Raw genomic sequence first — 14,109 nt, 5'->3', positions numbered from 1 at the left:
CATCACAAGAGAGTAGAGGAGGAGAAACATCATAAGATCCAAATATAATAGCAAAGCTCGCGATACATCAAGATCGTGCCGACTCAAGAACACGAGAGAGAGAGAGATCAAACACATAGCTACTGGTACATACCCTCAGCCCCGAGGGTGAACTACTCCCTTCTCGTCATGGAGAGCGCGGGGATGATGAAGATGGCCACCGGAGAGGGATTCCCCCCTCCGTCAGGGTGCCGGAACGGGTCTAGATTGGTTTTCGGTGGCTACTGAGGCTTGTGGCGGCGGAACTCCCGGTCTAGGTTATTTTCTGGAGGTTTCTATATTTATAGGAATTTTTGGCGTTGGTCTCACGTCAAGAAGGTGCCCGAGTTGTCCACGAGGCAGGCCCACGCGCCTGGGGGGGGGGGGGTGGGCGTGCCCCCACCCTCGTGGACGGCCCGGGACTCTTCTGGCCCAACTCTTTCACTCCGGGGTCTTCTTTTGGTCCATACAAAATCGTCAAAAATTGGAACGTCAATTGGACTCCGTTTGGTATTCCTTTTCTGTAAAACTCAAAAAACAAGGAAAAAACAGAAACTGGCACTGGGCTCTAGGTTAATATGTTAGTCCCAAAAATCATATAAAATAGCATATAAATGCATATAAAACATCCAAGGTTAATAATATAATAGCATGGAACAATCAAAAAATATAGATATGTTGGAGACGTATCAGGGCACCGGAGTTAGGCCATCGCAGTATGCTAATCGATCTGGACGACGAGGAGGATGACGAGATGGTGAATGCTATGGCCGCGCTGGAGGACAACTACAAGGCCAAGGGGCCCCACAGCTCCAAACGCCTCTAGGGTCGCCAGGGCTAGGATTTACTTCTACTGTTTAAGATTAACCATGAAGCCCCATTCCCCTTGTATTTAATCTTGATTGGAACCCTAAAATCCATAGCTACTTAGTGCTCCCTTCGTCCCAAAATATAAGAGCATTTTGACACTACACTAGTGTAAAAAAATGCTCTTATATTATGGGACAGAGGGAGTACTCATGAAGACATGTTGATCAATCCTATGGCTATTTACCCTGATTCCCCATTTCCGTAGAATGCGGATCGAATACAAAAATCGTAAGTGAGGAGGTAAAAATAGGTCTTACCACCATTGCCGAAGTTCTACAGGGTATGTTGGTGATGCCGGTGATGGAGGTCGGTGGTCACCTTGTTGTTCTCCGATCCGCTGATCGCCGCCATCGATGTGAGAGTGGAGAGAGAGAGCGGTGAGGGTAATTATTGCCGGCGCTTCGGGAAACAACGCAACATCTTAAGCGTGGCTCCTCGCGTGCAGCCGCCGCCACCCACGTTCATCCCCTGGGCCCGAGTATGAAAAAACTGCCAATTCGGTGGTTCCCGGCGGGCCTGGCCCCAAGTTGCTTAAGTTTCGTGCTATGTGGGCCAAATAGTGAATGCAGGTAACCAAATAGGCCAAAAAAATCGCGCGGTACTGATTGGGCTTGCTACCTCTTGAGCACTGCATTGGTTTTCCCTTAAAGAGGAAAGGGTGATGCAGCAAAGTAGCGTAAGTATTTCCCTCAGTTTTTGAGAACCAAGGTATCAATCCAGTAGGAGGCCATACGCAAGTCCCTCGTTCCTACACAAACAAATAAGAACCTCGCAACCAACACGATAAAGGGGTTGTCAATCCCTTCACGGTCACTTACGAGAGTGAGATCTGATAGATATGATAAGATAATATTTTTGGTATTTTTATGATAAATATTGAAAGTAAAGATTGCAAAATAAAATAGATTGGAAAATTATATGATAAAAGATAGACCCGGGGGCCATAGGTTTCACTAGTGGCTTCTCTCAAGATAGTATAAGTATTACGGTGGGTGAACAAATTACTATCGAGCAATTGATAGAAAAGCGAATAATTATGAGAATATCTAGGCATGATCATGTATATAGGCATCACGTCCATGACAAGTAGACCGACTCCTGCCTGCATCTACTACTATTACTCCACACATCAACCGCTATCCAGCATGCATATAGAGTATTAAGTTCATAAGAACAGAGTAACACATTAGGTAAGATGACATGATGTAGAGGGATAAACTCAAGCAATATGATATAAACCCCATCTTTTTATCCTTGATGGCAACAATACAATACGTGCCTTGCTGCCCCTACTGTCACTGGAAAAGGACACCACAAGATTGAACCCAAAGCTAAGCACTTCTCCCATTGCAAGAAAGATCAATCTAGTAGGCCAGACCAAACTGATAATTCGAAGAGACTTGCAAAGATAAACCAATCATACATACAAGATTTCAGAGATGAATCAAATATTGTTCATAAATAAACTTGATCATAAACCCACAATTCATCGAATCTCGACAAACACATCGCAAAAAGAGTTACATGGAATAGATCTCCAAGAAGATCGAGGAGAACTTTGTATTGAGATCCAAAGAGAGAGAAGAAGCCATCTAGCTAATAACTATGGACCCGAAGGTCTGAAGTAAACTACTCACACATCACCGGAGAGGTCATGGAGTTGATGTAGAGGCCCTCCGTGATCGATGCCCCCTCCGGCAGAGCTCCGGAAAAGGCCCCAAGATGGGATCTCTTGGGTACAGAAGGTTGTGGCGATGGAAATGGGGTTTTGTGGTGCTCCTGGTTGTTTTCAGGGTATATGAGTATATATAGGAGGAAGAAGTATGTCAGTTGAGCCACGAGGGGCCCGCAAGGGGGAGGGCGCGCCCAGGGGGGCAGGCGCGCCCCCTGCCTCGTGGACTCCTTGTTTGTTTCTTGACGTCCACTCCAAGTCCTCTAGATCACGTTTGTTTCAGAAATAACTCTTCCAAAGGTTTCATTCCGTTTGGATTCCGTTTAATATTTCTTTTCTGCGAAACACTGAAATAGGCAAAAAACAGCAATTTGCACTGGGCCTTGGGTTAGTAGGTTAGTCCCAAGAATAATATGAAAGTGTAAAATAAAGCCCATTAACATCCAAAACAGATAATATAATAATATGGAAAAATTAAAAATTATAGATACGTTGAAGACGTATCAGGACTCTATGCGAGCAACCAAACACGCCCGTAGTGTTTGAACGAATATGATGTAGGAGCGAGCTCCATCAACCGCACCATCGAGGTGACGCTTTCTGGCTACAACTTCGAGCGGCTCAACAAGGAGTACGTGAGCGGGACAACGAACCTGGAGAGTTGTAGCCTATAGAAACCGACTGAGGGTGTCGTGGCTGGCAGGGTCATAGCTGCTCTACCGCATTGTTACACCAGGACAAGGTCTTACTGGCAAGGCCGTCTCTATAAACTTGGGATCCTGAGATGAAACACAAAATGTGGCCATAAAATTTACTTTTAGTATAGCTAAAGAACTAATACAATTAAAGCATAATTTTACCTTGTTATGTAACTTCAAATATGCGTCGTTCCATATAATGTTTACGAAAATATCAAATATTAACTATATATATGTCCGAATTGCAATGGCTAGCGCTGCAATTTTTTAGTTACTAAATGATATCACACATGTTATTGCAGAAATATTTGGCAATATATTTAAATGGGATTCGATTGCATGAAACATGAATATTTGGAGTAATAATGTGAGAAATAAAATTGAAAGTATATATGATTTACTGTGTTTGATTTGATTATTGTATAGTTGTAAATTATTTATTAAATATAAATAGCATAACATAATGAAAATTCTCATGCATGTTTACGTCATTCAATGTTGTGGTGGGCACTTTTTCATGCATGTCGCATGTTGAGATGGCATGCTTACATGTTGCAAGAAATATGTTAGTGGAGACTAGGAATTTAGATATCAGTTTGGCTAAAGCACATCTAGATGTGTCATAAGTATTGCACGTCTAAGTTCTATGACATTGATCTTACACGAAGACTCGTGTGGACTTTTTTTTTCATTTTTCTTTTTTTCTTTATACTTGATTCACTCACTTAGATATGCAATAACTAGACAAACCCGATATAAAAGATGAATGCGAGAAATCAAAGAGCACATGTGCGATAGAGTTAGAGTTCGGACCTTGATTTTTGGCAAGCTGTCTACTTTGTTCCCTGTTATTAGAACCATGCCGGTGAAGATGCATCAGTTGTGGCAACGATGTCACTCGGACGGCGGAAATGATTCCGGGAAAATTGTACTTCGACTCACTGCATCCACCACAGAAAACAAAATAAATAAATAAACCATGTTGTACAGTTATAGTACATATTACAGTCATTCAGACATGCAGTAATCATCAGGTGTCTCTGAACGCAAAATCACAGCACCCTGTCGATATCTCAAGCATTCATGTGGCGGTTAGCACCGATCTTAAGATTGATTTCAGAGTTGATGATGAAAGGAGGCTCACACCCAACCTAAAACCACGACATCAATAACTGAGAAAGCTACCAACATTAATCACACACAAAGCAACGATATGATGTAGAGTAGATTGATTTGTGTTTTCTTTTTTCTCGAGAAAACACAAAGCCTGCGTTTGAATGAAAGTGTCCTTCTCGGCTCGAGCTCATATGAGCTCGTGTGAACAGTAAAATTCAGAAAGAAAACAAATCAAAACATTCTGAAATATTTTGGTGACAAACTTTGACAAAATTTGCGATTCTTGCAATTTTTGTCATGAAATGACATTCATGAAAGTCATGGAAAGAAAATGGATACTCCAAAATTCTTTTGAAGCATCGATTTTGTTTTTCTCCCACGTCTTTTATGAATGTCATTCTTTGATGAAACTTTGCAAGCATTCAAAACATTTATCAAAGTTTGTAACAAAAAGAATTCATTTTTGTTCAAATTTAAGTGTTCAGTGTTTACCCAAACTTATATGAACTCGAGCTCAGTTAATCTGCATCCGCTTTGAATCCTTTGATTGAAAAATGATTTACAACCCAGCAACCCAAAAATAAGCCGAAACAACCAAGCACTCAAGACAAGGCTACGACACACACTACAACAGACACCACCAGTTCAGAGGGACATCGTGTGACTTGGCATCACCGTATTTTGTCCATTGAATCTGACATTGATCCAAAGACCAAGTTGACGCTGCCCTGCCTTTTCTCGGCAGTTACTGAAACTGCTAGCCTGTGCAAAAGTCTTTTAACCAATATGACATGCAGAAGCACACGTATATCTTTATTCGTAATGGAACAGTTGGTAGTTTCCGTCGGTTAATTTTCGTCCCATCTATCATGGTTTTTTTTCATCCCACCTTCGTTGGTTTTTTTTCATAGATTTTTTTCGTCCCCTCCCCCTACTTTATCGGTTTATTTTCGCGTCACCCTCTCACACAATGAAAGAAATCTAAACAGATCAGAACTTTCCATACCGGCGCAAGTTATTTAGTAATGTAGAATCAATCACGAACAATCTCTAAAGATCAAATCTAAATTAATTAAACTTACCTTAAATCACTCAATCAAATTAATTAGAAAACATTTTCTTTCCTAACTGCACCCCGCTTAGTGTGCACATAACAATCCGAAGTAATTAGAGCCACATGATTGAATCCATTTATTTAGAGCCACATGATTGAATCCATTTATTAACAATAAAATCCCCACCAAAAGTGCGTTTAGCAATTTTAGAGGGCAGACCAAAACTCTGCCATCCGCTCGCCCGCGTTTGTTTAGGTACAGGAAAAGATGGCATAATATATGGAAACAACACGACCGGGGCGGCGGCGCAATCTTCGGGGGTAGGGGATCGGAGGAGAAGGATTGGCCTGGCAGCATGATCGGGGTGCTTCCCCGCGGCCGCGGTCGTCCTCGCGATGCCACCTACCCGAAATCAACGCTGCTCCCTGCCGTCAGCCGAGGCGACGCCGCCTGCCCTCCTACCCACGGTCCACTGCCGCTTGGGGCTACGGCGGGAGGAGTAGCAACGGGGCCGAGGTCCTCCATGCGTTCCGGGATGGAGGCCATGATTTCGTCGAGGTCATTGCTGCCTCCTGCACTCAGGGTGTGTCGCCGAGATCGAGGCGAGCATGAGGAGATGTGGCCACCGCCATGGTCACCCCATCGCAGGGGATGGAGCACGCCGTCGGCCTACAGCTTGTGGAGATCACTGTTGCTCTTCAGGTTGCATGGTGACCGGATCTTGCGGATGCGTCCCTCCCCGACAACCTCCTCTTCGCCCGGTTGGCCGACATGGATCTCGCCACTGCTGCCCTCAACTTCTCTGCCTCGAGCTCGACAGTCAGCCACCATGGATCCCCCAACTGGAGGGTCATGTGAACTAGCAGTCCTCCCATGCTGCAGCGGCGAGAAGGTGACATGGCTCTCCGTACACGAAGAGTGGAGTTCAGTCAAGTACTTATATACTTGGCCTCTACTGCTGATCCATGTACATTGAGAAGAACAGACAACCGCTCATTCATGCTTCGTTCCACTCCTTTGCGCTACATTACTGGAGGTGACATTTTCCTATCTGTCTATGTTGTAACAAGCCTACTGCCTGCATAGTTAATGGATTTTTTTTTAAATTTATCGCTGTTTAGTGCTTTGTTGCAATTGTTCACCCAAGATTCTTATATATAATCTGAGCGTACGTAGGCATACTTAGCTTTGCTATTCCGTTTTTTTTGGCGCATAGAAATAAGAGTATTGTCCAGGTTAGATATTCAATTGATTAAAAAGTGAACAAGTAAAATTTTCTTGCATTTAAATTTTCTTCCGTATCAGTTCTTGCATTAGATTAGATTGTCCATCTTCTCATTTTCATTGCCATGCTATTAAATTTGGATCCACCTTTTTTTCGTTCCAATTAAAATCAACATCTATGATATTTATATGATAACTGCTTTGTTCTCTATGTTTGATACACTCCACCTTAATTTTCTTTTATTTAGAAAGATGACTAGAGATTATATTCTTCCCATTATGTGCAGTATGGTTCCTAACTATTTTTAGCGGAAAATACTCTAAAAATATCATACCGTTTCAATTTTAATTTTTTTTCATACATGGCATAAATTTAAGTGGTCGGACCCTTCTTCGGACACTGCGCAAGCGGGAGCTACGTGTACCGGACTTTTTATATTTGGCACAAATTTCTTTGGAGCAAAATTTTCTGGACCTCCCAGCATATGGTTGCTTCTAGGTGGAATATGTGATTGCCGGCGATACACAAAGGTGCCCCTGAACACTGATAAAATTTAACGATCTACATTGAGAAATTTTGATTGGTAAAGCTGTAAGTTTAGGTGGAATATGTGATTGGGGGCGATACGCTGAACGATGTGGCGGCAGATGGGCTATGCTCTGGTAGTGACTGCAGGGATGGCGTAGGACGAAGTTTGCAACGATGGTAGGAGTTAGTGCTGGGAAAGGGAAGTGGTGTTGGTTGGTTATTGTCCACCATTTTGTGTATTGTCTGTCATTTTTGTTTGAGTAGCTGACATCCTTCTCTCTATTATATCTCTATTGTTTCTGTCTATGCTCAGGAAAGAAGAAATGTCCGAAGAAGGACCAATGCGGGTTATTACATGATTTGGATGTCTGGTTAATCAATACACATAAATTTGTTAGTTTGTCCCGCTCGTGGACACTATTTTATTGATCATTGACTTATGGATTTTTGCTGCATGTAGGTGCAATGTTTTTGAAAATAAAGGTTTCAAGCATGGTTCACTTTTAACTGGCGATAATGCTCTCGAGTCATATCCTGATGTGAGATTGATATCTTTTATATTTAACTTCTGTTTCTTTATGAGTTCCCTGTCACCCCTTTTGCATTTGGATGTCAAAGCTTTGTGGGTTGTTCATTTCAGTTCTGCGACTACTTCTCTTATGGATCTTAAGAGAACTCGAGGGATATCGTTTCGGACAAAGTTGGTCACTTATTTCTCCAGAAATTACGCTGTTGCATAGTATCATACCTGCTGCAAAGGAACGAAAGTAGTATGGTAGTATAAATAAATAAGGTTGTATTGTTTTCCTTTTTATCCGTTTGATAATTATGATAGAATTATTGCATGAAGCTGTGTGCGCATACAATATGTAACCAAATGTGAATTATAATAGATTCATGCCTTGCTTCTTCACTTGGAAGCAAATCTTCATCTTCTTAAGGGATTATTCGCTACAGTGCCTAGGAAATTCAGAGGACGTTTTAATGGTCTGTTAACTAAAGCGATGGTCATCCAGAAAAAATATTTGAAGTTGATACTAGCCATAATAAGTGCATAACAAGCCTACATGTTCTCTACATTTTTGCAGATCTGGCTATCCTTGTTTAACTCAATGAAATCAGATAATTTAATCGTGTTCCCTAACAAGTCCTTGTAGATGTGCACCTTCCTCCTCTGACCATCTCCTCAGGGTCTCTCTCTCTAATCCTAGAGCCAGGCAACAAGAATGGTTGGTTTTAAGAACAACATGTATCTATTTATTCATTATTGGTTTATTGTTTTCGGGGAATTGTTTTGCCCCTAATCATATCATTGTTACTCTGCTGGAATTAGATTATGAGTATGACAATGATGAATTTTATGTAAATTCTAATGGTTGACTACCACATTATAATGCTCGGCCTGCCTGAGTTTTGAGGACCCTTCTACTTCCGTTCCACGAAGAAAAATAACACATAAATTTATCGCACAGTAGATACAGTAGATACTGTTCCAACGAGTGCCTGTCCCTGGGCGTGGCGAAATCCTGCCCACGGCACTGATTCCATGTATCACATTTTGTATTCTACTTTCTTTACCCGAATGATGCACAATTCAAGCAGATTTACCTTAATTGTGTTTAATTTATTTAATTGCAGATTTATGTATTTATTTAGTCTTGGCCATGTATAATTTTGTGCACGATGTTGGGAATGGTACTTATTGACAACTTCCAGCAACTTTGTTTACTATGTACAATGCCGATTACATGGCACGAATGTTGATTCTCATAACATGTTTTTTGGTGCACTTCTCATGTATACACCGAGAATGAAATTGGAGACAACATCCATGAGAATTGCATAATCTAATTTATGAATTACTGGGATAATTGCTTGTGTCTTCACTCTTTACACTATGCATAGAATGATAAATTATAGCATTTCTTGGACATTTGAATCATAAGTTGATTGGCCCAGGAGCTTTGCCGGCGTATTGAGGACGAAGTCGGATTGCGGATGCTCTCCGGGGCCAAAGCCCAAAGGGTTGGCTGATATCTGGAGATAATTTCATTTCAACTGTATGTGAGTTGTTTTCCTTTCCGTGACATTATGGTTGCCCGCCAGGTGTAGTCGCGTCGTCTTTGTAACCGCGGCATGGCCACCCGACTCTATGTAATGTCTATTTCTTCTTCTAATACATCAGCATGCAAACCTTCTAATACATCTTCTAATAAAAAAAGTTGATTTATGGTATTTGGATTGCTATCAGAATGTCTTTTCTATGCATGTGATTTCTCACATTTGGTTATAATATTTGTGAAGATGTGCATTGCACGTGCACTTGGAAGCGGGCCCGTGGCCCGCGCCGGACGGCGCCGACGCTGACCCGGGCCACCTCCTCCGCGTATTCTTGGAGATGTGGCTGGCCGATTTACATGAAATTAATTCCCTCAGTTGTGGTGGCAAATATAATACACATAATCCATATTGTTATGCACTAGCGTGTGTGTGTGAAATAGATGGATTATGGTCCTGTACCCAATAAAATGGATATGTGTGTGTTAGAGAGAGAGGGAGAGGGGGAGAGAGAGTGAGGAAGAGGGAGGGAGGGAGGGAGAGAGAGAGTGTGTGTGTGTGTGTGAGGATTTGATGGTAAAAAAGGTCGCCAATGTTGTAATATTGAACTCTTAAAGTTAATGTGGCCCCGTTGCAATGCACGAGCTTTCTTCTAGTACCTGATGAGTGGCGACTGGCGGCTGATATTTAGCACGACAACTGTTTTGACCTTTTTATCACAATTTAGCATGATTTTTTCTTAAGTTGGCACGAACTGACTCTTTTTGGTTACGCCACCTAGCATGGCGTTGGGTTGCACGGGGGACATCAGAGCATCTCCACTCGTTTGCCCCTAGAGGAGGCACTTTTTTAGCCAATTGGGGAGCTGCCCGCAAAAATTTTGGCCGGGGGGGGGGGGGGGATGGGAAAATTTTTCCACTCGTTGCGCCCTCCAGGAGCTGGTCTTCGGTGACGACGAAGAGGAGGTTGGTCGCAAGCGTGGCGGCATAGACGGGGGCCAGGGCCGCTTGAGGTGGGCGACGGCATCGCGGAGCTCAGCGTGCTTGCGCATCTCGTAGAGCTGGTGCTCACGCGCGGGGCGGGCCTTGAGGAACTGCTTCGCGAGGTCCCCGCAGCGGAGGGGGTGGCCGACTGGGGAGGGGAGTGAGAGGAAGGGGAGGCCGAGGCAGGCCTTGAGGAGCCGCTTCGCGAGGTCCCCGCGGCGGAGGGAGCGGCCGGCGGTGGAGGGGGGTGAGAGGAAGGGGAGGCCAAGGCAGACCTTGAGGAGCTGCTTCGCGAGGTCCCCGCGGCGGAGAGGGCGGCCGGCGGGGGGGGGGGGAGTGAGAGGAAGGGGAGGCCAAGGCGGGCCTTGGGGAGTTGCTTTGTGAGGTCCCCTTAGCGGAAGGGGCGGCCGATGGTGGAGGGAAGTGAGAGGAAGGGGAGGCGGAGGCGGACTTTGAGGAGCTGCTTCGTGAGGTCCCCGCGATGGAGGGGGTGGCCGGCGGGGGAGGGGAGTGAGAGAAAGGGGAGGCCGAGGCGGTGAGAGGAGAGCGGCAACGGCAGCGCCGACGGTAGAAGGCGCGGCAAGGGCGGGTGCCAGGGCGGCTTGGTGAAGGGCGGCTAGTCGGTGCAGGGCGTCCAGGATTGCTGGAGAGTAGGGAGGCAGTGCAGAGGCTGGTGTGCTTCGAGTGGATGCGTGGGGTAGGTGGAAAGAGAGGAGAGAGAGGGAAAAGGTGGCTGACTGTGAGCCAATTGCATGTGAAAAATAGCGTCGGTTTCCCCAGCCTGCCTGCCATGGGAGCTGCTACCATGAGCATGAGCAGTGTAGCAGCACCCCACCTGCCCGCAATGGGAGCCGTTCGAGCGGTTCCTGGCCGACTGCCACCCCGACGTCAACGCCGTGGTCTCCTACGGCTTCTACTACTGGTCCGTGGACGTCGCGGCTGCGTACGGCGTCCCACGTCTCATGTTCCTTGGTATGAGTATGTTCGCCCTGTCCTGCGCCCAGTCCACGTTGTCGCAGGAGCATAGTCGCAACCCACACGACGACGATGATCCCGATGTTATGGTGTCGCTGTCGGGTCTACCGCACCGCGTGGAGATGAGGCGGAGCCAGATGATGAAGGAGCCGCACTTCCTGGCCTTCTTCAGGAGCATCTACGTCGCAGGTCGGAGGAGCTACGGCGAGTTGTTCAACAGCTTCGAGGAGCTAGAGCAGGACAACGTCGAGCACTATCGCATGACGCTCCGCCGCCACGCGTGTCTCGTCGGGCCGGTCGCTATTAAACTTAGGATTTGTGGGAACTGGCTCAACCCTCTAGGGGTGGCCTATCACATATATTTATAAGGTTACCCAATATACCGTTTACATAGTTGGGCTACGTTACAAAATCTAACACCCTCCCTCAATCTCAACTCACTCATGATGCATCTAGGAGGTTGAGATTGCGCCTACAGACCTCGAACATGGGAGAAGGTAGAGGCTTGGTGAAGATGTCGGCAAGTTGATCCTTCGAGGAGATAAACTTGATCTGTAGTAGATTTTGTGCAACACGTTCCCTCACAAAATGATAGTCAATCTCAATGTGTTTGGTTCATGCATGGAACACCGGGTTTGTCGAAAGAAACGCAGCATCGATGTTGTCAGACCGAAGAACCGGAGGATATGACTGGGAGATTCCTCGCTCTCGAAGCAAATACTCAATCTAGATAAGCTCAGCAGTCGCATTGGCAATGGCTTTGTACTCGGCTTCTGTGCTGCTACAAGAAACAATGGCTTGCTTGCGTGCACTCCAGGCGATCAAATTAGGACCCAAAAATATAGCATATCCCCTCGTGGATCGCCTGTCATCCGGACACCTAGCCCAATCGGTATCTGAGAATGCAGATAGAACAGCAGAGGAACTAGGTCGCAGATGAAGACCATAGGAGACAGTGAGGCGCACATAACGAAGAATGCGCTTCACAGCAGACCAGTGCACATCAGTAGGGGCATGAAGATACTGACACACCCTGTTACCGCAAAGGAAAGATCTGGACGTGTGATAGTCAGATACTGCAAGCCACCAACAATACTCCGATACTCCGTAGCACCCATAGGAGACATAATAGTACCAGCAGTAGCCGAGAGCTTATCAGTAGAGGACATGGGCGTGGGGGATGGCTTACACTTGAGCATACCAGCACAGCGCAAGAGGTCAAGGGCGTACTTCTTCTGGGTGAGAGCTAAGCTGCCACGAGACTGATGTGCAACTTCAATGCCCAGGAAGAAGTGTAGCTGTCCCAAATCTTTTACCACAAAATCTCTGCCAAGTGCAGTCACAAGAGCATCAGCAGCCGTTGCAGAGGAGCTGACCAGAATAATGTCATCCACGTAGACAAGCAAATACACAGTCACACTGGGGCGCTGAAATAAGAACAGCGAGGTATCAGCTGTCGATGGAACGAAGCCATGAGTACGAAGAGCCGAAGCAAGGCGAGCATGCCAGGCACGAGGCGCCTGTTTCATTCCATATAGAGCCTTCGTCAGACGACATAGATGATGAGGCTGAGCGTGATCAACAAACCCTGGTGGATGTCGCATGTAAACCTCCTCTTCAAGCAGCCCATGGAGAAAAGCATTCTGCACATCAAGCTGTCGAAGAGACCAACCACGAGAGACTGCAAGAGACAGGAGAAGCTGAATAGTAGTAGGCTTAATAACCGGGCTGAATGTATACTCGTAGTCTAGACCCTGACACTGTTTAAACCCTCTAGCCACGAGACGCGCCTTGTAGCGCTCAATAAATCCGTCTGCATGTCTCTTGACTTTGAAAACCCACTTCAAATAAATGATGTTGACGCGAGGTGGAGGGGGAACTAGTGTCCATGTCTCATTATGCATAAGAGCGTGGTGCTCTTGCTCCATAGCAGCCCGCCAGTGAGGAATACTCATAGCGGCCTCATAGTTGCATGGTTCATCATTGGGATCTGCAACAGAATGAGCAAGATGTTGGGGAACATAGTAATTCCAAAAAATTTCCTATGCACACGCGAGAGGTAAGAGTGTTGTCTACGTACCCTCGTAGACCGGAAGCGGAAGTGTTAGCACAACGCGGTTGATGTAGTCGTACGTCTTCACGGCCCGACTGGTCAAGCACCGAAACTATGGCACCTCCGAGTTCTAGCACACATTCAGCTCGATGACGATCCCCGGACTCCCATCCAGCAAAGTGTCGGGGATGAGTTCCGTCAGCACGACGGTGTGGTGACGATCTTGATGTTCTACCGTCGCATGGCTTCGCCTAAGCACCGCTACAATATTATCGAGGATTATGGTGGAGGGGGGCACCGCACACGGCTAAGAGATCAATGATCAATTGTTGTGTCTATGGGGTGCCCCCTGCCCCCGTATATAAAGGAGTGGAGGAGGGGGCCGGCGAAGGAGGGTGGCGCGCCCTAAGGGGGAGTCCAACTCCCACAGGGAGTAGGACTCCCTTTTTTCCCATTAGGAGTAGGAGAGGGAAGGAAGAGGAAGGAGGGAGGAAGGAAAGGGGGGGCCGGCCCCCCTCCCAATTCGAATTGGGCTTGGGGGGGGCACCCCCTCTCTTGCTCCTTTCCCCTCCTTTCCACTAAGGCCCAATAAGGCCCATATACCTCCCGGGGGGTTCCGATAACCTCCCGGTGATCCGGTATTGTCCCAATCTCACCCGAAACCTTTCCGGTGTCCAAATATAGTCGTCCAATATATCGATCTTTATGTCTCGACCATTTCGAGACTCCTCGTCAAGTCCGTGATCACATCCGGGACTCCGAACAACCTTCGGTACATCAAAATATATAAACTCATAATGAAACTGTCATCGTATTGTTAAGCGTGCGGACCCTACGGGTTCGAGAACAATGTAGACA

General features: G+C 45.9%; 1 protein-coding gene across 1 annotated transcript in view; it reads left to right on the top strand.

Annotated features, from left to right (window-relative positions):
- Nucleotides 1–6,059: 6,059 nt before the first annotated feature.
- The window catches only part of LOC147961425 (anthocyanin 3'-O-beta-glucosyltransferase-like), a 52,646-nt gene continuing 44,596 nt past the window's right edge, over nt 6,060–14,109 (top strand). Inside the window, exons 1-3 of the mRNA XM_087533807.1 lie at nt 6,060–6,139; nt 7,643–7,721; nt 11,048–11,494. Coding sequence (XP_087389933.1) covers nt 6,060–6,139; nt 7,643–7,721; nt 11,048–11,494 — 606 coding nt within the window. The remainder of the gene's footprint in view (nt 6,140–7,642; nt 7,722–11,047; nt 11,495–14,109) is intronic.

The sequence above is a fragment of the Triticum urartu genome, chromosome 7A (assembly GCF_056163025.1).
Source record: "Triticum urartu cultivar PI428250 chromosome 7A, HENAU_Tu73, whole genome shotgun sequence".
In the NCBI taxonomy this organism is placed as follows: domain Eukaryota; kingdom Viridiplantae; phylum Streptophyta; class Magnoliopsida; order Poales; family Poaceae; genus Triticum; species Triticum urartu.
This window is presented reverse-complemented; position numbering and strand designations above follow the sequence as displayed.